Source organism: Mastigoproctus giganteus, chromosome 13 (assembly GCF_048544385.1).
Source record: "Mastigoproctus giganteus isolate SK-2022 chromosome 13, ASM4854438v1, whole genome shotgun sequence".
NCBI lineage: Eukaryota > Metazoa > Arthropoda > Arachnida > Uropygi > Thelyphonidae > Mastigoproctus > Mastigoproctus giganteus.
The window spans coordinates 2,240,763-2,265,790 of NC_143587.1; the positions used below are offsets into that span (position 1 = coordinate 2,240,763).

The 25,028-nt window shown below is 39.6% G+C and overlaps 1 protein-coding gene across 1 annotated transcript in view; it reads right to left on the reverse strand.

Annotated features, from left to right (window-relative positions):
- LOC150075717 (solute carrier family 35 member F5) overlaps window positions 1-13,774 on the reverse strand; it is a 202,303-nt gene extending 188,529 nt beyond the window's left edge. The window contains exon 1 of the mRNA XM_090387847.1: window positions 13,598-13,774. Coding sequence (XP_090243973.1) covers window positions 13,598-13,774 — 177 coding nt within the window. The remainder of the gene's footprint in view (window positions 1-13,597) is intronic.
- Window positions 13,775-25,028: the final 11,254 nt, after the last annotated feature.

Consider the following 25,028-nt stretch of genomic DNA (forward strand, 5'->3'; position numbering starts at 1 on the left):
TATAACCTTCATGCACAAGTTCATGGTGGGTGACCACCCAGGTGTGAACCAACGTAAGCAGGGGTCGAGGTGTGGCGCCCACACCACATGGAGGAACGCTGCCCCTCTATGTTACCAGGCAGTACTAGGTGGTAGATGACTCTCATCAACCGGTGAAATACCACCACTTTGCTTATTGGAGGCTTGAAGTGGTGGAACCCATGTTTAGTCTCTAGAGCTAAGTTCCAGTCAACCCTTCCCTATCTCTTCCATCATGCAGTATGATTGATGACCATTGAGGTTATGATGAACGTCGTGGCGAGATCCAATATTCCTTACATTTCGAGGGTACAGCTCTAAAACGGTGTTCGCAGGCCGGCCGCTAGTTAGTACACCGGACTGAACCTATTGGTAACTCTCTAGAAAGCTTCCAGATCAGCTAGTGTATAATCTTGCTACCTCTACTCTACCAGATAGTGACTGGAGGGAGTCCGAGTAGTGTGTATGCGGGGAGCATTGTCGAGGCCACGTTATGTCAAGGATCTGGGTATATTCTTACCACATGTACGCCATATCCAAAAATTTCATTACTTCATACAGCATGTCCCACCCACTTTTTCTTACTATTGAATACACCATGAATTGTCAAAATAATAGAGCAAGCTTATCTGCGAAAAGATCTAAATCTCCCAAGGACTTCCTAATTCATTTCACAAATATACGTGGTCTCAATTCTAATCTCAACGATGTTGTTTCCACTTGCAGTCTTCCAAACCCCATGTACTTTTTCTGACTGAATCTCAGTTATCAGTTGATTCAACTACTGCTCATCTCAGGTGTCCAAATTATTTGCTGTATGATTCCTTTCGCCTCAAAGGTGGTACTTGTGCATACGTCCGTTCTGATATTCCCTGTCAGAGACTTGGCAATTTGGAATCTCCTCTCTTTGATCTTCTCTGGCTTAAAATCTCTCTACCTCATTGTGTAAAATTCATCTGTTGTCTCTACCGTTCTCCCAACTCCACTAATCACTTGGAGCTCTTTGACTTCCTCTCTTTGCAACTTGACTTTCTCCAGTCCAACTTTCCTAACAATGAGGTAATTTTCCTTTGTGATTTTAACGTTCACAACTCCAGCTGGCTTCCGTTTTCTAGTCACACCGACCCAGCAGGTTGAGATGCTGAGGCTTTTGCAATTACTAATGACCTAGCACAGATTGTTCATTTACCTACAAGAATACCGGACAATCCTAATCATACAGCCAATACGCTTGATCTTTTTCTCACAAACAACCCTTCTAAGTACAAGGTTGAAGTGAGAGGTCCTTTAGGTACTTCAAATCACAACTTGGTGATTGTCTCTTCTCCAATAGAACCTTTATCTGATGGCTATTCCCAACCTCGTATTGTTTGGCATTACAAGAATGCAAAATGGGATGACCTGCGAGACTTCTTTTCCTTGGTCTGATTACTGTTTCAAAACTTCTGATGTCAACGTTTGCTCAGATCGTGTCAGTGAAATTATTCTTGCAGGAATGGAATCCTTCATCCCACACTCCACTTTAAAATCTCGTCCTTTATCTAACCCATGGTTTTCCAATAAATGTGCTAAGGCTGTCCAAGAGAAGAACGTTGCATATCGTAATTGGCTTGTTTCTAATTCTTCAGTTTCATTTTCTGCCTACACCAAAGCTTGCAACAATTGTAAAGCAGTTATTAATCAGTCCAAACTAGAGTTTGAACAGGCTAAGAGTAGAAAACTTGCTTCTTGCCCTAATGGTAGCCGAGCATTCTGGTCTCTTGCCAAAGCTATTGGCCGCAACTTTTGCTCATCTCTGCTCCCACCTCTGTCCAAACCAGATGGTTCTGTTGTCACTTCAGCCAAGGATAAAGCTGACCTGCTAGCATCCCATTTTTCTTCGAGCTCATGTATTAATGATCTTGGTAAAACACCTCCCACCATTCCTAACACACTCCATTCAATGCCTCCTGTGGTCTTCCGTCAAAAGGATATCAGAAGGATTTTGATGAATCTTGATGCTAAGAAAGCTCCAGGTCCTGATGGTATTTCTCCACTTGTTCTCAAAACCTGTGCTCCTGAACTTACTCCTATTCTTTGCCGCCTTTTTTCACTTTCTTATTCCAAAGGTGTTTTTTCTTCTGCTTGGAAATTTGCTCATATCCAGCCAGTTCCTAAAAAGGGTGACAAATCCCTCCCATCCAATTATCGTCCCATTGCAATTACTTCTACTCTTTCTAAAGTAATGGAGAAATCAATTAACCGCCAACTCTTAAACTACCTAGAAACCTTCCGTCTTATCAACGATCGCCAGTATGAATTCCGTCAGTGTCGATCCACTGGTGATATTCTGGCTTATGTTACCCATTTATGGACTAATTCAATGGAAAGGTTCGGTGAAACACAAGTAGTTGCTCTTGACATCTCAAAGGCTTTTGATCATGTTTTGGCATAAAGGTCTTCTAAACAAGCTTCCATCTTATGGTTTGCCAACTGTTTTTAGTAATTGGTTTAGCATTAGCATTAGCATTAGTAGAGGCATTTGATGCAAGAAAGCAAGCTTATGCAGCATCAGCCCAAAAAAAAAAAAAAAAAACCACTTCCACTTCACCCCTCTGTTCGTTCAAAATACCTGTCCAGCTGAGCCTTAAACTTATTTAGGCTATCAACCTCCACCACAAGGGATGGAAGTCTGTTCCACCAACCAACCACCCGCTGGCTAAAGGCAAATTTCCTCACGTCTATCCTACATCTGTCTTTCCTCAATTTGAATTTATGCCCTCTCAGGTGATTTTTCTGAGCTAGAGGAAGAATCCCATCAGCATTGAGCATGCTTAAACCATTCAAGGCTTTATACACCTCTATCAGATCACCTCGCTGGTGCCTAGTCTCCAGACACTGTAATTTGCAAAACTTAAGCCTTTCTTCGTAAGAGCACCCCTTTGTTCCATTCACTAATCTTGTTGCCCTTCTCTGTACTCGTTCCAGCAGCTCTACATCCTTCTTGAAATGAGGCCTCCAGACCTGTATACAGTACTCTAGGTGTGGCCTGACCATCGCCTTATACAATGGAATAATCACCTCCTTATCCCTGCTGGAAAAATTCCTGTATATCATTGACAATACTCCATGAGCTACTCTTGCAGCCCGTCTGCACTGCTCAGAGAACTTCATATCTGCCTGCACAACCACCCCCAAGTCCCTTTCATTCTCTACCACTGTCAGTGTAGTACCACAGAGTTGATACGTTGCTCTGGGGTTGCTGTTTCCCATGTGTAGTACTTTACATTTGTCAATGTTAAACTTCATTTGCCACCTCTCAGCCCATCTGCTCAACCTTTCCAGATCCTGTTGCAGCAGCATAGTGTCAGTAGTGTCCTTGACAACCCTGCCAACCTTTGTATCGTCTGCAAACTTGGACATTAAGCCCGATATACCATCATCAATATCATTTATAAATACAGAAAACAATAATGGACCCAACACTGAGCCCTGAGGGACTCCACTAATAACATCAGTCAACGATGAGCAGTGTCCATTGATTACCACTCTCTGTCTTCTCCCCCTCAACCACCCCTTTATCCATAGCAGCAATTTGCCTCCAATGTCACACTGCTCCAATTTGTGTAGCAGTCTTCCATGTGCAACAGTATCAAAAGCCTTTCTAAGATCCAAGTATATAATATCAAAGTTATTCCCTGCATCCGGTTCTTTTGTGACTGCATCATAGTATCCAATCAAGTTGGTCAGGCAAGACTTCCCCTTAACAAAACCATGCTGTGTCTGAGCTATAACTGAAGTCTTGTCTAAATGATCCTGCAGTGCTTCTTTAACCAGTGCCTCCATTAATTTTCCTGGAACAGAAGTTAAGCTCACAGGTCTATAATTACTTGTGTCAGCCTTTGATCCTCCTTTGTGAATTGGGGTCACATTTGCACATTTCCAGTCTATGGGTACCTCCCCTGAGTCCAATGAAGCTCTCATAATTATGGCTAAGGGTTTGCTTACTTCCTTTGCTGCCTCCTTTAATATAACTGGATAGATCCCATCCACCCCGGGTGCCTTTCTTGTGTTTATCTTCAACAGTTTCTCCTCCACTTTACTCCCAGTTATTTCAAGATTCTGTAGCTTACTGCTAATGTTGAATACACCTCTGGCATTCCCCTCGCTGAATAACTCCTCATGTGTGAATGTCGATGCAAAATATTCATTTAGTTTGTTAGCTACCTGAGCAGGATCATCAATATCAAGTGTGGTGATTCTTGGTGATTTCTCTCTCTCTCTCTCTCTCTCTCTCTCTCTCTCTCTCTCGGAGTAATTCAGAAAATTTTTTTTTTGGCTGGTGCAGCATAAGCCTCAGGCTTCCGTACACCATATGACTAATAATAATAATAATAATATTCCCAAGTTTTGAAATTTGGTTATTTTACATCATATCGGTCTATTTACAGAGTAATACCAGTGCCTAGGAAAGATAATGTTCTGGCAGTTAACAATTTTTGTCAAAAATCAATTTTGTCTCATTCCTCCCATTTCTTTTACCATATTCAAACTTTGTAGATTACACCGATAATATATATATTTTCCTTTTACTTGTACTTCAGAGATTCCATCTTCTTGGTTAAGGTGGTTTGCAATCTTATAATGATTCACTTTGTTCATATCATTATTCTTTTTGTTTAAAGGTTAATTCTAAGTCATCATCTTATGTCATTTTAAATATGAAACAGCTATTTCATAATATCATAATTTCTCAAAATAAAGCAATGCTATAAAAAATTGTCTTTATTGCCATAGAACATGTAGTGGATCTGAGATAGGATAACACATTCTGCAATTGTAATACAATTCTGGCAAAGAGTGAGTTTACATTAATTTGGGGAATGACTGCATCACTGATTCAAGAAGAAACGCACAATATTACTATTGGATTGCGACTCTTCTTATTTGCAGGAAAAAATATTTTGCCACAAAATATCATCTAATCAAAGTCATGTTAGATTTCTAACATTGCAACACGAATAACTCCCACAATCATTTAGTATTTAGGTACTAAGGTACTATCACTTAGTACAAAATACAGTCGGACCTCTCTTTAACGAACTTCCATATAGCGAACTTTTTTGATTTCTCCCTGGTCATTACATTTAAAATAGTTTCCGTATAATGAAGAAAATTTCCATATAATGAACTAAGTTCAAGAGACCTGGATACACATTCTTCGCACCTCTGGCCTTTAGGCAATAGAGCTGACGCTGTAGAAAGCATGAATTAAGAGCTAAAAGGATTAAGAATTAATCACTTGAGCTTTTAATAGCTAAAGGAGTTTAATTATTCAGAGTATTCCAAAATTGAGTGTTGCCCGTAAAGCATTTACTGTACCAAGAAGTCGTGCTGGGAAACTGCTATCTATGTGTCCACAGCCATTGGCAAAGATTAAGGCATATTCCCAACATGGACATTGGCTGTGGTCAGCCTGTTTTCTATTGCAATCACCCTATTAGAGAATGAGGAGAGAGTGATTTTCCTTTATCCCAGAAATTAATCTGTTGTTTTGCAGAAATGAGTCATCCATGCTTTCACTAAATTTCACCTGTCTCTGTATGGTAGGTACCAGTGGACTGTAAATCAGTTTTGTTTGCTGCTGTGAGAGCAACCTTACAATGTCTAAGAGGAAATCCTTGATTGTAGTGGAAAAAGTGGAAGTGCTTAATAGTGTAGATTGGGGCGTTAAAAAAAAAAAAAAAAAAAAAAAAAAAATTGCTTTAAAATTCGGTATCCCTGCCAGTAGTGTGTCAACCATTCTGAAAAAATGTGTTTCGATTCTCAAACTGTTTGAAGAAAAACGGGACCCAGTCGGAAGTGTGCGAAATTATGCCTGTATGAAGCAGTTTTTCAGTGGGCGAAGTTGATTCGAGACTAAAACATACTGATATCAGGGCCATTAATAAAAGAAAAGGCTATGGCGTATGCATCTTTTCTGGAGCATAAAACTTTCCAAGCCAGTTATGGTTGGCTGGACAAATTTAAAATTTAAAATGGTGAAAGTGGGATTGTAATTGAAGAAGACTGTATCCGTTGGAACGAAACAGTTTTGGAAAAATATTATGAAGGACTATGAGCCCAAAGAAATATTCAACGTTGATGAAACAGGCCTATTTTTTTAAAATGTTTGCTGAACAGGACACTGACTTTTAAAGGTGACAAATGTGTAGGTGGTAAAAATAGTAAGGAAAGAATTACAGTCTTGATTGGTGCAAATATGGCTGGTAACGAAAAACTGAAGCTTTTGGTAATAGGCAAAAGTAAACAACCCCGATGTTTCAAAGGAGTAAAGTCATTAGAGCTGGACTACAACTACAACAAAAAAGCTTGGATGACAAGTGAAATTTTTGAACAGTGGATTTTAAATTTGGACAGAAAGATGACGAAAGAAAAAAAAAATTGCTTTGATTGTCAACAACTGCACCGCCCACCTTCGCTTGGTAATTTCGAAACTTACAAGTGTGAAGCTTCTTTTCTTTCCTCCGAATACCTCTTCTAAACTGCAGCCAATGGACCAAGGCATTATCAAGAATTTGAAAATACACTACTGAAAAAAAATTATACTGAGAATAGAAACCAACCAACCTATAAATTCTGTTATAGATTTGCGGATGTGCATATCAGAGTTGGCAAAAGTGTAGAGTCAAGATGTGACGGAAACAATGATTATAAGAATTGTTTTGCAAAAGCAGGTTTTGCTAAAACGCCAATTAACAGCGATGAGGGGGATGAACTGCTACAATACATTGAGCAATCTTGGGGCGAACTCCAAGTGAGAGGTTTAATCAGTGCAGAAATTGTTCTTGAAGAATTTTTAGGAGTTGATAACGATGTCATAGTAGCTGAATATCTGAGTGACTCCAACATTTTGGAGAGTATTCAAAGAAATAGTGACAACATCAAAGATGAGTTGCATGAAAATAAGGGCAATGAACGCAATATTAAACCTTCCAAACATGAAATGTTGGCAGCATTTGAAACTTTGCGTTGAGGCCTTTAGTGTGAAGAAAATATATTTGAGTGCTTAAATATTTCTTAATATATGTGTGTATTAATAAACTAATTGTTTTAAAACGTTAGAAAATTTATTCATTCCAACTTATTTCTGATTTATTTCATATATTTCTGAGTTGAATTATAGTATTTTTAATTGTTGAAAAGGTCACATTTCTTTGTAACGAAATTTCTGAATAACGAATTTTTTCAAACGAACGATCAATTTCGTTATATGGAGGTCCAACTGTGTATCTTCTAACAATATGAAAACTTTATTATTTTTAGAGGACATATACAGTATTATTGACGAGAGAGGGGGGGAAAAAGATAGTAAAATATGTGTAAACAGCCACAATCATAAAAATTTTAAAAAAATGGTTCTGCTACTCTGGCATGTTACTTATAGTAATAGTAATCGTGGCATGTGATGCAAGAAAGCAAGCATATGAACTTATGTAACATCAGTCGAAAAAAAAAAAAAAAAAATTCTCACAACCATTCCCTCTAAATGTTAGCATTAGCAGAGGCATATGATGCAAGAAAGCAAGCTTATTCAGCATCAGCCAAAAAAAAAAAAAAAAAACACACCACTCACATTTCACCCCTCTGTTCGCTCGAAATACCTGTCCAGTTGAGCCTTAAATTTGTTTAGGCTATCAACTTCAACAACAAGTGATGGAAGTCGGTTCCACCAACCAACCACCCGCTGGCCAAAGGCAAATTTCCGCACATCTATCCGACATCTGTCCTTCCTCAATTTATGCCCTCTGAGCTGATTATTCTGAGCAAGATGAAGAATCCCATTGGCATTGAGCATGCTCAAACCATTCAAAGCCTTATACACCTTATCAGATCACCTCGCCGGTGCCTATTCTACAGACTCTGTAATTTGCAAAACTTAAGCCTTTCTTCGTAAGAGTAACCCTTTGTTTGTCCAGTTCCTCCTTAACGACAGATGGAAGTTTGTTCCACACATCTATTCTACAGCTGTCTTTCCTCAATTTGAATTTATGCCCCCTTAGGTTCGTAATCTGAACAAGTGGAAGAAGCCCTTCTGAATTCAGTGGGCTCAACCCATTCAAGGCCTTATACACCTCAATCAGATCACCTCGCAGGTGCCTAGTTTCCAGCCGCTGCAATTTGCAGACTTAAGCCTCTCTTGGTAAGAGGATCCCTTCATTCCCCTCCCCAACCTGATTGACCTCTGTACGCTCAAATCTACATCCTTCCTAAAATGAGGCTTCCAGACCTGTATGCAGTACTCAAGCTATGGCCTGACCATTGTCTTAAACAGAGGGACAATCACCTCCGTTTCCCTACCCTGGCAGCCTGTCTGCATTACTCATAAAACTTCATATCTGACTGCACAATTACTCCAGGGTCTTTTTCATTTTCTACCACCCTAAGTGTAGTACCACACAGTTGGTACGTTCCTCTTGGGTTACTTCTACCCATATGCAGTACTTTGCATTGGGAAGTTGCCACTTCTCAGTCAGCACCTGCTGACTGAGAAGTGGCAACTTACCAACTTATCTAGATCCTGTTGAAGTAGCACACTGCCATTACTGTCATTAACAAACCTGCCAACCTTTGTATCATCTGCAAACTTCGACACTAAGCCTGATATATCTTCATCAATATCATTGATAAATATACAAAACAACAGTGGACCCAACACACCGAACCCTGTGGGACATTCATTTAATAACATTAGTCCACAAAGAGCAGCGCCCATTGATTACCATCATCTGTCTTCTCCTACTCAACCAACCTTTTATCCATTGTAGCAACTTACCCTTAATACCATTCTGCTCCAATTTGTACAGCAGTCTTCCATGCGCAACAGTGTCAAAAGCTTTCCTGAAATCCAAGTATATGGGCGACTCCGTAGCCAGGTGGGAAGGAGCAGCAGTGCATAGCACATGCTTCTTGATTAGACCGGGGTTCGAGCCAGTCATCACAAAATATGGAGGATGCGGAAAGGTCAGGGAATGACCACCGCATATCCCAGAGCAATATGGCCTTAGTTGCTAATGCCCCTAAAAATCAAATAACAAACATCCAAGTATATGATATCAAAATTATTTTTTGCATCCAGTTCCTTTGTAATCACATCATAATATCCAGTCAAATTTGTCAGACAAGACTTTCCCTTAACAAACCCATGCTTTGTCTGAATTATTGCTTCAGTCTTGCGTAGCAATAATTCAGACAAATTATTGCTTCAGTCTTATTTTACCCAAAACAAAAGTTAAACTAAATTACTCATGTCACCCTTCGATCCCCCTTTATGAATGGGGATACATTTGCACACCTCCAGTCTGTGGGAACCTCCCCAGTCCAAGGATGCTCTCATAATTATGGCTAAGGGTTTGCTTACTTCCTTTGTGACCTCCTTTAATATAACTGGATAGGTCCCATCCACACCCGGTGCCTTTCTTATGTTTAACTTCAACAATTTCTTCTCCACTTTGCTCTCAGTTATTACAAAATCATTAAGCACTCTGCTACAATTTGATAAGCTTCTGGCATTTTCAATCCTTAATAACTCCTCGTGTCAAGTGGACCAATCTGATTCATCCCCTTCCTTTTAGAGTTTATATAAGTAAAGAGAAATCCTTGCTGTTTTTCTTAGCATTCTTTGCCAAAGATTTCTCGTAATCTACCCTCGCCTGCCTAAACTCCTTTGTGATTTGATTACAGACTAGCTTATAGCAGTTTGAGACCACTGTAGTCACATTTATGGAAGCAAAAGCCCTTTCCTTTATGCCTGATGGTAATTATATCTTTAAGTAATTTCCACATCAGTAGACTGTTATCATTACCACCCATTAGTTCCTTTATCTGCAAATTCTTAATACACTACACAAATGATTATTGCTGATAACCACATCAAGAGTATTACCCTCTCTGGTTATGAGCAGGACAAGCCAACCATTTCAGCTGCATGCTAGGGTTAATCAAGATAAAAATAAAATCACATTTACATGTCATCATCAATGTTTCACCACATTTGAAATTAAAGTTATATTATAGCATACAGTTAGCATTAGCAAAGGCAGATGATGCAAGAAAGCAAGCTTATATAGTATCAGCCAAAAAAAAAAAAAAAAAACCTTATTTCACCTATCCACTCATTCCAAATGTTTGTCAAGTTCTGCCTTGAATCTATTTAAGCTATCAACTTCTATAACGACATATGGAAGTTTGTTCCAGCAATCAACCACCCACTGGCTAAAGACAAACTTCCGCACATCTATCCTACAACTGTCTTTCCTCAATTTGAATTTATGCCCTCTCAAGTGATTATTCTGAGCAAGAATTCCATCAGCATTGAGCATGTTCAAACATTCAAGGCTTTATACACCTCAATCAGATCACCTCGCAGGTGCCTAGTCTCCAGACACTGTAATTTGCAAAATTTAAGCCTTTCTTCGTAAGAGCAATCCTTTGTTTCATTCACTAATTCTCTGTACTCATTTCAACAGCTCTACATCCTTCTTACAATGAGACCTCCAGACCTGTAAACAGTACTCAAGGTGTGGTCTGACCACTGCCTTATACAAGGGGATAATCACCTCCTTATCCCTGCATATCATTGACAAGACACCATGAGCTACTCTTGCAGACCATCTGCACTGCTCAGAAAACTTCATATCTGCCTGCGCAATTACCCCCAGATCCTTTTCATTCTCCATCACTGTCTGTGTAGTACCACAGAGTTGATATGTTACTCTGGGATTACTGCTTCCCATATGTAGTACTTTACATTTATCAATGTTAAACTTCATTTGCCACCTCTCAGACCATCTGCTCAACTTTTCTAGATCCTGTTGCAGCAGTATACTGTCATTAACAACCCTGCCAACCTTTGTATCATCTGCAAACTTGGATATTAAGCCTGATATACCATCATGAATATCATTTATAAATTCAGAAAACAACAATGGACTCAACACTAAACCCCGAGGGACTCCACTAATAACATTATTCCACGATGAGCAGTGTCCATTGATTACCACTCTCTGCATTCTCTCACTCAACAATCCCTTTATCCATAGCAGCAATTTGCCTCCAATGCCACACTGCTCCAATTTGTGCAGCAGTCTTCCATGTGCAACAGTAACAAAGGCTTTTCTAAGATCCAAATATATATTAATCACAAAGGAACTGGATGCAAAGAATATCTTTGCATCCAGTTCCTTTGTGACTACATCATAGTATCCAATCAAATTAGTCAGACAAGACTTCCCCTTAACAAACCCGTGCTGTGTTCGAGCTATAACTGAAGTCTTGTCTAGATGATCGTACAATGCTTCTTTAACCAGTGCCTCCATTAATTTTCCTGGAACAGAAATTAACCTAACAGGTCTGTAATTACCTGTGTCTCCTGTTGATCCTCCTTTGTGGATTGGGATCACATTTGCACATCTCCAGTGCATGGGTAACTCCCCTGAGTCCAGGGAAGCTCTCATAATTATGGCTAAGGGTTTGCTTACTTCCTTTGCTGTCTCCTTTAATATAACTGGATAGAATCCATCCACCCCAGGTGCCTTTCTTGTGTTTATCTTCAACAATTTCTCGTCCACTTTACTCTCAGTTATTGCAAGATTATCTAGCTTACTACAGATTTGAATACACCTCTGGCATTCCCCTCCCTGAATAATTCCTCATGTGTGAATGTCGATGCAATATATTCATTTAGTTTGTTAGCTACCTGAGCAGGATCAACAGTTGAACCATTGATATCAAGTGGACCAATCTGATTCATCCTCTTCCTTCTAGAGTTTACCTAAGTAAAGAACTCTTTGCTGTTTTTCTTTGCATCCTTTGCCAAAGATTTCTAGTAATCTGCCTTTGCCTACTTAATCTCCTTTGTAACTTGGTTACAGACCAACTTATATCTATCATAGGTTTCTGTGTCACATGTTAATTTATATGTATCCCATGCATTTTTCTTCTCTGTCATATGTCTAATTAGTTCATCTAACATCCATTTAAGCCTAAACCCTGAACAGTATTTCTTAGTTGGTATGTATAGCCTAGTAGCTTCCAGGGTAAGTTCTTTGAATGCTTCCCATTTTGAATTTGCTGTTGGTAACATCATCAGTTGGTCCCACTGTATAGAATTTAAATACTGTCTCAGACCACCATAGTCACCTTTATGAAAGCAAAAACCCTTCCCTTTACCCTTGATGTTAGTTACCTCTTTGAGTAAATCCAACTTCAGCACACTGTGATCACTGCCACCTAGTGGTTCCTTTATTTGGAGATTCTTTATGTATGAAGAATCATTACTGATAATCAGATCAAGAGTATTACTCCCTCTAGTTGGCTCCTGAACATGCTGCTGTAGAAAACAATCATCCAATAAATCTTGCTAATAAGTCTTGCTAGTGTGTGTGGCCAACCCACAAATTCCAGTCAATATCCGGGAAATTAAAATCCCCCATTATAAGACACTAATTTACTGGGCCACTATTTCTCTGCACAATTGCTCATTATACTCATCAGATTCATTAGGCCTATAACACACACCTACCCTCATTTTTCCTTTCCAGTGCTTATGTCACACCAAACAGACTGAACATTGCATTGTCCACCAACATCAACTGGATGCACTTCCTTGGAATTTATGTGTTTCTTAACTAACAGCATAACCCTCCCCTCCCGTCTATCCTTTCGCTACACATTGTACTCCCCAAATTCTAGTTCTGCTCTGCTTATGTCTGTGTTTGTTTTCTTTGTTATTTGGTTTTTAGGGGCATTAGCAACTACGGCCATATTGCTCTGGAGTTATGTGGTGGTCATTCCCTGACCTTTCCGCATCCTCCGTATTTGGTGGTCACGGGCTCGAACCCCCGTCTAATCAAGAAGCATGTGCTACACACTGCTGTTCCTGCCCACCTGGCTACGGAGGCGCCTTATGTCTGTGACACCATGTCTCTGATATCTCAACAATATCTGCCTTTGATGTCTTGACTAGCCCTTCAAGCTCATCGAATTTATTAACTATACTCCTAGCATTGGTGTACATGCAAGTATACATGCACCTGTTTCTACTTAGTTACCCTAACACAGCCCATGCATTTACTTGTTTCACTATGACTGCCAGCAGTTCTGGAAATCCCTATTACATTGCGTTCCAGGCTGCTGCTCAATTGCATTTCAATAGAAGAAGTGCAAGAATCACTTTTACCCCTCCCAGTAGCTACTGTTAATCTATTAGTCCGTGTATCCCCCCCAAGCTAGCAGTTTTCCGATCAACCTAACTATGCCTTGATAGCATCAGCAAATATTCTTACACCCTTTCTATTTAAGTGTATCCCATCCCTGTAGAAGCAGTCTCTCCTGTTAACAAGCACAGACCAGGCTGAGAAAAATTCTACCCCTTGAGCCTTGCAAAATCTCTCTAGGGCCGATTTGATCGACAAGGCTCTCATCATATTCTAACTTAACATATATTCTTATAATCACTATCTAAGAAAAAACTTAAGTTTCTTAACTACATTTTTTGAAGATAATCATTATAATCAAAATAAGGGAATCTTATACTTACAGTGTAAACATGTTTTTTGGAACACTGATCTCTCCATGGCTTCCAAATGAAAAACCCTATTAAGTATATTATAAACATGGTCGTCTTGACGTATGTACTAAAGAACGGTTTACAAAAATTTTCTTCTCGAAAAATGTACTGAAACAGAGAAGAAAACTTTAATGAAGCAACTGTCATATAATAAAACTAAAATCAAATTTACACAGGTCATTATAAAGTGAAATCTGTAATGTAGTATTAAATTACAATTAAGCCATTTAACAAATGCAGAAGAGTGGCACAGGTGTCAGGTGTATGTTCTAGGTTCTTCATCTGCAGATAAGATAACATAAAATACAGGTAAGGCACATCTTAACCACAAGCTTGAGAATGAAGGTTGCTGTATTTCAGAAATCCCTGATTTCCCCCCATACTGGTTTATATGTTTTTACTGGGTTTAAACAGAAAACGTATAGATTTGAGAAAAAAGGAGATTCAATTTTTGCAAAGAGTGGCACAGTGCAGTTATTCAGTAATTCATTACAAATTAATTTTGAATGTTAAAATTGCACCTCATCGTCAACCTCCTCCCCACCACTTTTGCAAAGTGTTAGGTTACAGCTGCCCACCACTAAGCTTTTTCCAAGTCACAGCATGCTTTTAGTATTAGTAGTGACAAATGACAATATTTCCCACATCCCTGTCCATCCCTTCTAGGAATTACTCTAGTTCTTCCTTAAAATTATTCAAACTACTCACTTCCACAACAACAGATGGAAGTTTGTTTCAACAATCAACCACCCACTGGAAGACAAATTTTTGCATACCTATTCAATAGTTTTCCTTCCTCAATTTAAAATGTCCCCTTTTGTGCTATCTTAGTAAGAGGAAGGCTGTCATTAGTATTTACTTACTTACTCAAACCGTTCAAAGCCCTAAACAATGCCAATCAGATCACCTTACATGTGACTAGTTCTCATATGCTGCAAATTTCAGAACTGAAGCCTTTCTTGTTCAGGGTAATCTTTTGTTTCCCCTCACTAATCTCACTGCCCTTCCCTCCATCCCTTCAAGCATATCCACATCCATGCTAAAATGAGACCTCCAGACCACTAAGGTTATTATTATATTAAAACCACTCTTGTACCATGTGAAAATTAACAATATAGTTTATTAGGCTGTTTGCCTACTTTACTGTACATGACATTTCGGGTATCTTACCCATCATCAGACCAAGAAAAAAGATTAGATACCCGAAATGTCATGTATAGTATAGTAAAGTAGGCGAACAGCCTAATAAACTATATTGTTAATTTTCATGTGGTATAAGAGTGGTTTTAATATAATAATAACCTTAATGGAAAACAACTATATAACATCCTTACCCAACTATATTAAGACCTCCAGACAATTATGCAATTATGATGTAGCCTAACAATTGCCTTGCACAACGAGATAATCACTGCCTTCACAATGAGTTGCCATGGTATTGTACTACCTCGAATAAATAACACTTCACCAGTGGAGAAGACTATTGTTATTTATTCTCAGCGAATACCACCACCGAGACGGCACTGTTTCAAAGCTTGTTGGCTTCTTTTTTGGTGGGTAGGCAGGTACCCTGGTGTTGCAATAGTGACAACCTAGTTATGAAGTATAACTTCACAATATGAGATATGCCTGATGGTGCGTAGTGATATAGACTATAAAGTATTTAAGGGCAAAGGCCTCATGCCACGACGTAGAATGACTAATATGTAGGTTAGTGCAAATGCATCATTTTAACATAGCTATAACCAAAACGATGCCAATTTAATTAATTAATTTAACAACTTTGGTAGATAGCTATGTTAAAATGATGCATTTGCACTAACCTACATATTAGTCATTCTACCTCGTGGCATGAGGCCTTTGCCTTAAATACTTTATAGTCTATATCAACCATGCACCATCAGGCAGCTCTCATATTGTGAAGTTATACTTCATAACTAGGTTGTCACTATTGCAACACCAGGGTACCTGCCCACCCACCGAAGAGAAGCCAGCAAGCTTTGAAACGGTGCCGTCTGGATGGTGGTATCCTCCTGAGAATAACTGACAATAGTCTTCTCCACTGGTAAAGTGTTATTTATTAGAGGTAGTACAATACCATGGCAACTCATTGTGAAGGCAGTCACAATATGAGATGTAACCAAAACGATGCCAATTTAATTAATTAATTTAACTACTTTGGTAGACAGCTATGTTAAAATGATGCATTTGCACTAACCTACATATAATAATAACCTTAATGGAAAACGACTATATAATGTCCTTCCCTAACTATATTAAGACCTCCAGACCATTATGCAATACTCAAGATGTATAAGGTATAAGGTAAGGTATGTTCGTGTCAGACGGCACCTGGGATTTCTCCCATCTCCGCGTGTGTTTCGCTGTATCGAGGACAGTACACTATCAAGCCAGAGACTTGAAAGTGTGTGGGTCGTGTCTGTGCAGTGTGATATGTTGTGCCCATTGTTTATCCGGCTTACTGGCCGCCAGGCCCCTAGTGGGGCCCGACGTTGCCCATACCCTGCCACGTGGAGGCTAACCGGGTGTATCCAGTATCACAACAATTTGCTCTGGCAGGTCCTGCCACCTAGTTTCCTGGGATTTCAGTGGCTAGGGCCTATTAAAAAAAAAAAAAAAAAGTTTATGCATTTGACATTAATGCTTAATGGGATTGCTGTTAGGAAATCACTGGTTAGGGTTGAACACTAAAGAGATCTGTTAAAGGCCAAACAGGTCGGGCAAAATTTTGATGTTATTAAATTTAGACATGTAACGCTAGATAAAAGCTGATAGTGTTAGATATCTTAGAGATTTGCACAAAACCGGTAGAATTTAGATGTTAGTTATAATTTGGTGGCATTGTTAAGGGGTGTACTCGGTCGATTTAGTGAGGGGGGGGGGGGAGATTGAAGACTGGGGAGGAAACAGATAGAAGAATAGGGACGGATAGAGTAGGCATCCCCAAAGAGGTCAGTGGAGACGAGCCCCACCAGGCGAAATATGGGGGGTAGGCAGGGAGGAGAGGAGACAGAGATCCGTCTCCTCCATTCCCTGCCTGGGGATGGGATTTTAAAGGGAACCAGGTTAGAGTACCCACTTCGGATCGCCAATGGCGTGTTGGCAGCAAAGCCGCAGAATGTCTTCGTCGGTGTCATGTCCAAGGAGTGTCGAATCCGGTATAAAGGTCCAGCTGCCCATCCCGCTCTGGGGGTGGGATATGTTAGCTGGCAGTGGGGAACCTACCAGGTGAGGGGGGGGAGACACACATTTACTTCATTCGTAATGTGCATTCTCACTCTACTTGCATTCTTTTTTTTTTTTTTTTATACTTTTTTCTTATTTTATAATTTTTATTTTTTTTTATTTTAATACTTTTTTCTTATTTTATATATATATTTTTTATATATATATTTTTATTTTATTTTTTTATTATTATTATTTTTTTTTTTATTTCACTCAACTCATTCATCTTTTTCTCACACACCAGGAGGGGATGCAATGATGGGTAGCATAAATTTAAATACTAATTAAAACTAGGGTTAGTGTGTACTTAACTTAGCATTTGTGGTTTGTGTTCTTTTCTCTCACGCTTACACTTTTATTCATTCTTCTAGCTCTCATCTCATTTATTCGACTCTTTCTTTCTGCACTGCACTTTCTGGGCACCGCAACTTACTGTTATTCTTCAGTTGTGGTGCAGGCCTAGCTGCAAGGTTTTTTTTTTCTTTTTTTTTTTTTTGCAGGCCAAGGGAGAATGCAGTGATAGTGTTTATGTGGTTTGTAAATGTTTGTTGGTACAGTATATATAAAGTAATGTAAGTTATTTTTAACTTTGTATTCTTTCAGCCAATTACATTTGCTCTTCTGCTCATTCCCATTCACTTTCTCTGCATGCATTCCCAACATTGGTTTGGGGCCCCAGGTTCCTACACATGGCATGGTAGTCAAGAGGAGTTTTGTTATGTCAGGTTTCTGTCAGGGTGCAGAATAATGCTATCCTAACAGTTTTTAAGTCATCATCTGGGCGTGGCGGGAAACTTGGGCAATTTTACTATTGATTATTATTTAATTGCTGGGGGGCTGAATTGCCATTCTTTGCATTGCTCCGCGCATTTCGAAAACTTTCTGTGTGAAAGATGTAAAAGCTTTATAATTTTGCTCTTCTATGATGAAGAGATGTTCTTCTCCCCTGGGAAGGGGACCAATCTGTGCAATTAACACTGTTCTGGGGATGTCATATATTATACATTCATAGAGAATGTGTGCCCAGTCTTCACTTTTGCCACAGGTGCAGTTTGGGTCATCGGTCAGGCCTAAGGAGGTTAGTTTAGCCTTTAGGGAGCCGTGCCCTGTCAATATAAATGTTGTAAAAAAGTCCAGGGGCATACCACTTAGGTGGCTTTGGGCTAACCATTGACACCAGTGGCAGAAACCGCAGGAAGAGTTCCGGCCAGCAACTGTAGTGCAGGTGTGCTTACTGTGCGACATGCTCTGGTAATAGTGAGTAGTATTGTCCTTTGTATCGATTCTAATTTATTCCTATTTCTTACTATGGCCGAGCGGATGAACCACGCACCGGCTCCATAGGTGATAACAGGTAGGAACATTGCACGGTATATGATTGCCAGGGTCTTTCTTTTGAGTCCCCAGTCTGCTCGACTGATCCTGGCAATCATACCTGCATAATTTCGCACTTTCTTCGCCAAGTAGATCAAATGGGGGTAAAAAGTTAATTTTGAATCAAAGACCACTCCAAGATATTTTAGTTCTGTTACCATTTTTATAGTGATTGTGTTAATTTTGATTTGTGGATGTCTTCTTATGTCCAAATTACCTTTTAGAAGTATTTGTTTGGTTTTTTTCAGGCGATATTTTGAGCATGTGCATTTGTGCCTACTCCTGCAGCTGCAAGAGAGCGGCATTTGATCTTTGCTCTACAACCACTCGTGAGTTGCCTTTTACAAGGAAAATCATGTCGTCTGCAAAGGCCAGGCTTTCCACGGGGCCCAGATCTAAGGCCAGAAATTCATCCAGAACAACGTTCCAAAAGAAAGGGCCAAGGATTGATCCCTGCGGGCAGCCTTTATTCACAGGGCGTGTCAATTTCTGGAACCTTGTGCGTACTGAGACACTTCTGTCTGTAAGGTAGCTGTTTATTACCTTATAGAGGTTTTGTGGGGCATTTGCCTGGCGAAGTCTCCTAAGGACACTAGGCCACCACAGTGAGTCAAATGCCCCAGCAAAGTCAATGGAGATTGCCAGCATATATTTCTCCTCTGTGTTTTTAACTGTTGTCAGTAGGTGGTGCATGGCATCCTCCGTAGAATTGCCCTGCTAAAAACCATACTGATTGTTGGAATGCAAGCCTGCTTCTGTGTAATATTGAGCTAATCTGCTGTATATTAATCTTTCGTATATTTTCCCTAGTACAGGGAGTAGGGCTATTGGTCTATATGATTTGGGATCAGGATGTAGTCTAACAATTGCCTACTCAAGATGTAGCCTAACAATTGCCTTGCACAACGAGATAATCACCTCCTCATCCATGATGAGAAAATTTCTGTATATTGATGACAAAATCCACAAACTGTGCTGGCAGCCTGTCTGTACTGCTTAGAGAACTTGATGTGACTGCACAAGTGACCTCGGATCTTTTACATTTTCCACTACCTATAGCATGGTACCATATGGTATATTATTCTGGGATTACCTACTCATATGCAGTACTTTACATTTGTCAATGTTAAACTTCAAGTACCACTTCTCAGCCAATCTGCCCAATGCAGAATTATTCCTTGATTACTGTCATTCACCACACTGCCAACCTTCATATCATCTAGAAATTTTGATATTAAGCCTAATATTATTATTATTATTATTATTATTATTATTATTATTAGCCAAATGGTGCAAGGAAGCCTGAGGCTTTTGCTGCACCAGCCAAAAAAAAAAAAAAAAAAAAAATATGACACTATCAATATCATTAATAAATAAATGCTGAAAACAACCATGGCAGACTCCACTAATAACATTTGTTGGACCAAATAAAAATAAAATAATATATTTTTACTGTTATAAACGAGAATAGAGACTTTTACACTTCAAACCAGGTAACAAGGTATTTTGTTCAGCGCCCAAGGAACCTGGGCGCTGAACAAAAACAACCTAGGTTTCAGGATGTTAGCCTGAAACCTAGGCTGTAGGTGTTGGATCCAGTGATGCTAGTCTGGTATCTCAGCAGCGGCACAGGGAGGTCCCCCTCACCAAGTACAGGTGCCCATGTAGAGGGATCATAAATTGTAGTGTAGTGCACAATAGTGGAATTGTAGTGTTTTAAATGTGGTAAATAGGTAGTTTGTTGTTTGTTTGTTATTTGGTTTTTAGGAGCATTAGCAACTAAGGCCATATTGCTCTGGGAATATGCGGTGGTCATTCCCTGACCTTTCCGCATCCTCCGTATTTGGCGGCTCATGGGCTCAAACCCCGGTCTAATCAAGAAGAGTGTGCTACGCACTGCTGCTCCTGCCCACGAAGGTGCCAAATAAGTAGTAGTAATATTAGTAATAATGACATGTGATGCAAGAAAGCAAGCATATGAGCTTATGCAGCATCAGCAAAAAAAAAAAAAAAAATTCACACAACCATTCCCTCTAAATGTTTGTCCCAGAAATTAACCACCCACTGGCTAAAGGCAAATTTCTGCACATCTATTACATCTGTCTTTCCTCAATTTGAATTTATGCCCCCTTAGGTTCTAATCTGAACAAGTGGAAGAATCCCATCAGAATTTAATGTGCTCAACCCATTCAAGGCCTTATACACCTCAATCAGATCACCTCGCAGGTGCCTAGTCACCAGCCGTTGGAATTTGCAGAACTTAAGCTTCCCTTGGTAAGAGGATTCCTTCATTCCCCTCACCAATCTTGTTGCCCTTCTCTGTACACGCACAAGCAAATCTACATCCTCCCTAAAATTAGGCCTCCAGACCTGTACAAAGTACTCAAGGCATGGCCTGACCTTTGCCTTATACAGAGGGACAATCATCTCCTTTTCCCTGCTAGCAAAATTCCTGTATACCACTGACAAAACCCCATGACCTGCCCTGGCAGCCTCTCTGCATTGCTCAGAAAACTTCATATCTGACTGCACAATTACTCCCAGGTCTTTTTCATGTTCTACGACCTTAAGTGTATTACCACACAGTTGGTACGTTCCTCTGGGGTTACTTCTACCCATAGTAAGGTTCTAATCATGCAATTTTTTGTTGTTAGCTAATAAGATAATTTATTATATATTACAACTAATTTATAACATTCAAACGTAACAGTATAGTGTGATACATATAATAATGTAAACCTGTTAACGTAATATGCATTATTGTTGCCTAACCTGTGAATAGAGTAGTGTTATTATGGCATCTTGTTATCTATTAGTTTAGTCTAGAATTTTCAAATTAAATGGAATTTAAATTGAAATAATTTCTCGGAGAAGAGCAGCAAGAAGAAGGCTCAAAGTAGTGGGAGTACTGTGGTTTGGAAGATAAAAGATAATAATAATAGTACTCATCATATACTGCAAGGATGCCACAGGCAAAAAAAACAAAAAAAACAAGACAAGTATACAGCTATCTTTTGAATCTGAACAAGCTGCCAATGTCAACTTCAACTACCTGTGAGGGCAACTTCGTCCAACAATCAACGGCTCACTAGCTAAGACAAAACTTTCTACAACCTAATCTAAACCTCAATCTTTGTAATTTGAATTTATTGTCCCTAGTTTTGGAATTCTTAATAACAAAACCAAACTATTATATTTTGTCAGCAAGGATATGGTGGTTATCAGAAAAACTTTTGAGCATAAAGGCAAGGCATCTGGATTTGATGGCATATATCCTTAGTTCTGAGGGAGAGTACGAAGGAGTGTATTGAACCATTTAGGTTAATTATGAGGGAACCTTTGGACTCTGTGGAGATTCCTTTGGATTGGAGAAGTGTCAATTTATCGCCAATAAATAAAAGAGGCTCTAAGAGTCAAGTTGGTAACTAGAGACCAATTAGTCTGACTTCAGTGGTAGGAAAAATCTTAGGGGCAATAATTAAGAGTGCAATCCAGGAATATATATATATATATATATATATATATATACAGGAACTCCCCGATTTATGTAACGGTTGTGTTCTACAGAATGCTACATAAGTCGGGGAATTTCCTCATGTTTGTGCAGCTGATGTCCAGGGGCATTATCTAATCTGCTGATGAGGCTACTAGTGACGGTCGTGTTCCAAGCCGCTAAGTGGATTTTTCTTATTTATTGTTTTGAAATTATTGTTTTTCTAAAACTTTTGATTTAAATTTAGTAGTATAACATTATTTTGTGATTTTTTGATTAATTTGGTGTATTTATTCTTTACTCGGCCTTGTAAAAGTATCGGTAAGGGTTTCCACGTGTTCGTAACTACCGCTACCGTTATTAACTTTCACGCCATTGTGATACCGTACTAGATAGCGTTAGTTGAACTTCTTTAGCAGTTAAATTGTACGTTTAAATAAATACATATAACGACTTAGATTACAAACGTAATATAATTAATAACATAACATAATTAATTAATAAATTAATAGAATCATGACTCAGACCAGAGCAGCAAAGCAAAAGGCTCAAGCTAATGGAAGTGCTGTGGCTCAGAGCAGAACTGAGGGGGGCAGTTGTCCTCTGACTCACAGCCTTATAAAATGCACTGTTTCCTTGATGTATGCAGAGCAATCGGGTACGGGACATGATACTGCCAAGGGGGATGTCTTTGTGTGTGCGCGATGCAAGGAGTGTATCGATATCAGGCAACAACTCGGCGTTCTTATGGGCCTATATGAGAGCTTGAAGGACAGGGTGGATGCCCTCGAAGAAACTAAATTGAGGGGCCCATCAAGCTCTCAGCTGCCCACATCAACGCCAGAGCTTGCACTTGGGCATCGCGTGACACAGAGACAACCCCCAAGGCAGAATGCGCTGGTCCCGAAGGAACTAGTAGTTGTTGGTGACTCTATTGTCAGGGAAACGGGGAACATGCTTTGTAAAAAAGATAGGTGGAACAGGACCAGGGTATGTCTGCCAGGGGCAAAGGTTGATGACGTTGTAGAGCGAATATCATCTTTTAAGGGCACAAAAGGTGATATAGTTGTACACGTTGGCACTAATAATATTAAGAGTAGGAGACCGGCAGAATTACTTAACAAGTACAGGTCACTGTTGAACAAAAGCCGAGAATTAGGGTTGAATTTGAAAGTGTCTGCAATTCTGCCCAGACACGATAGGAGGGAGTATATGATGAGAGCCTTGTCGATCAATTCGGCCCTGGAAAGATTGTGCAAGGCTCAAGGGGTAGAATTTTTTTCAGCCTGGACTGTACTTGTTAACAGGAGAGATTGCTTCTACAGGGATGGGATACACTTAAATAGAAAGGGTGCAAGAATATTTGCTGATGCTATCGAGGCAGTGTTAGGTGGGTCGGAAAACTGCTAGCTTGGGGGGAGACAAAGACCAATAGATTGACAGTAGCCACTGGCAGAGGTGAAAGAGATTTTTGCACTGCTTCTATTAGAATGAGCAGAAGCCTGAAAAACAAGATGCATGGTATTTCAGAGACTGCTGGGAGCCATTGCGGTACAAGTAAACACATGGGTTGTGTTAGGGTAGCTAAGAATAGAAACAGGTGCAGGTATACTTGCGTGTACACCAATGCTAGGAGTTTAGTAAATAAATTTGATGAATTTGAGGTATTGCTCAAAACATCGAAGGCAGATATTGTTGGGATATCAGAGACGTGGTGTCACACAGATATAAGGGATGCGGAACTGCAATTTGGGGAGTACAACGTCTATAGAAAGGATAGACAGGATAGGAAGGGGGGAGGTGTTATGCTATTAGTTAAGAAACACATAAAAACCAAGGAAGTGAAGCCAGTCGACATCACTGGACAGTGCAGTGTGGAGTCAGTTTGGTGTGACATAAACATTGGGAGATCAAAATTGAGAGTAGGAGTGTGCTATAGGCCTAATGACTCTGATGAGTATAATAAGGAACTGTACAGGGAAATAGAGTGGGCCAGTAAATCAGAGTGTCTTATAATGGGAGATTTTAATTTCCCAGATATTGACTGGAATTTGGGGGCTGGATACTCACACACTAGCAGGGCTTTTGTGGATTTATTGGATGATTGTTTTCTACATCAGCATGTTCCGGAGGCAACTAGAGGGAGTAATACTCTTGATTTGATTATCAGCAGTGATTCTTCATGCATTAAGAATCTGCAGATAAATGAACCACTAGGTGGCAGTGATCACAGTGTGCTGAAGTGGGATTTACTCAAAGAGGTAACTACCATTAGGGGTAAAGGGAAGGGTTATTGCTTCCGTAAAGGCGACTACGATGGACTGAGACAGTATTTAAATTCTATACAGTGGGACCAACTGATGATGTTACCAACAGCAAATTCAAAATGGGAAGCATTCAAAGAACTTATCTTGGAAGCTACTAGGCTTTACATACCAACTAAGAAATATTGTTCAAGGTTTAGGCCAAAATGGATGTCAGATGAACTAATGAGGCATATGGCAGAGAAGAAAAATGCATGGGATACTTACAAATTAACACATGACACAGAAGCCTATGATAGATACAAGTTGATATGCAACCAAGTTACAAAGGAGGTTAGGCAGGCGAAGGCAGATTACGAGAAATCCTTGGCAAGGGATGCAAAGGAAAACAGCAAAGAGTTCTTTACTTATGTAAACTCTAGAAGGAAAGGGATGAATCAGATTGGTCCACTTGATATTGATGGGTCAAGTGTTGATGATCCTGCTCAGGTAGCTAACAAACTAAATGAATATTTTGCATCGACATTCACACATGAGGAGTTATTCAGCGAGGGGAATGCCAGAGGTGTATTCAACTCTAGCAGTAAGCTACAGAATCTTGAAATAACTGGGAGTAAAGTGGAGGAGAAACTGTTGAAGATAAACACAAGAAAGGCACCCGGTGTGGATGGGATCTATCCAGTTATATTAAAGGAGGCAGCAAAGGAAGTAAGCAAACCCTTAGCTATAATTATGAGAGCTTCCTTGGACTCAGGGGAGGTACCCATAGACTGGAAATGTGCAAATGTGACCCCAATTCACAAAGGAGGATCAAAGGCTGACACAAGTAATTATAGACCGGTGAGCTTAACTTCTGTTCCAGGAAAATTAATGGAGGCACTGGTTAAAGAAGCACTGCAGGATCATTTAGACAAGACTTCAGTTATAGCTCAGACACAGCATGGTTTTGTTAAGGGGAAGTCTTGCCTGACCAACTTGATTGGATACTATGATGCAGTCACAAAAGAACTGGATGCAGGGAATA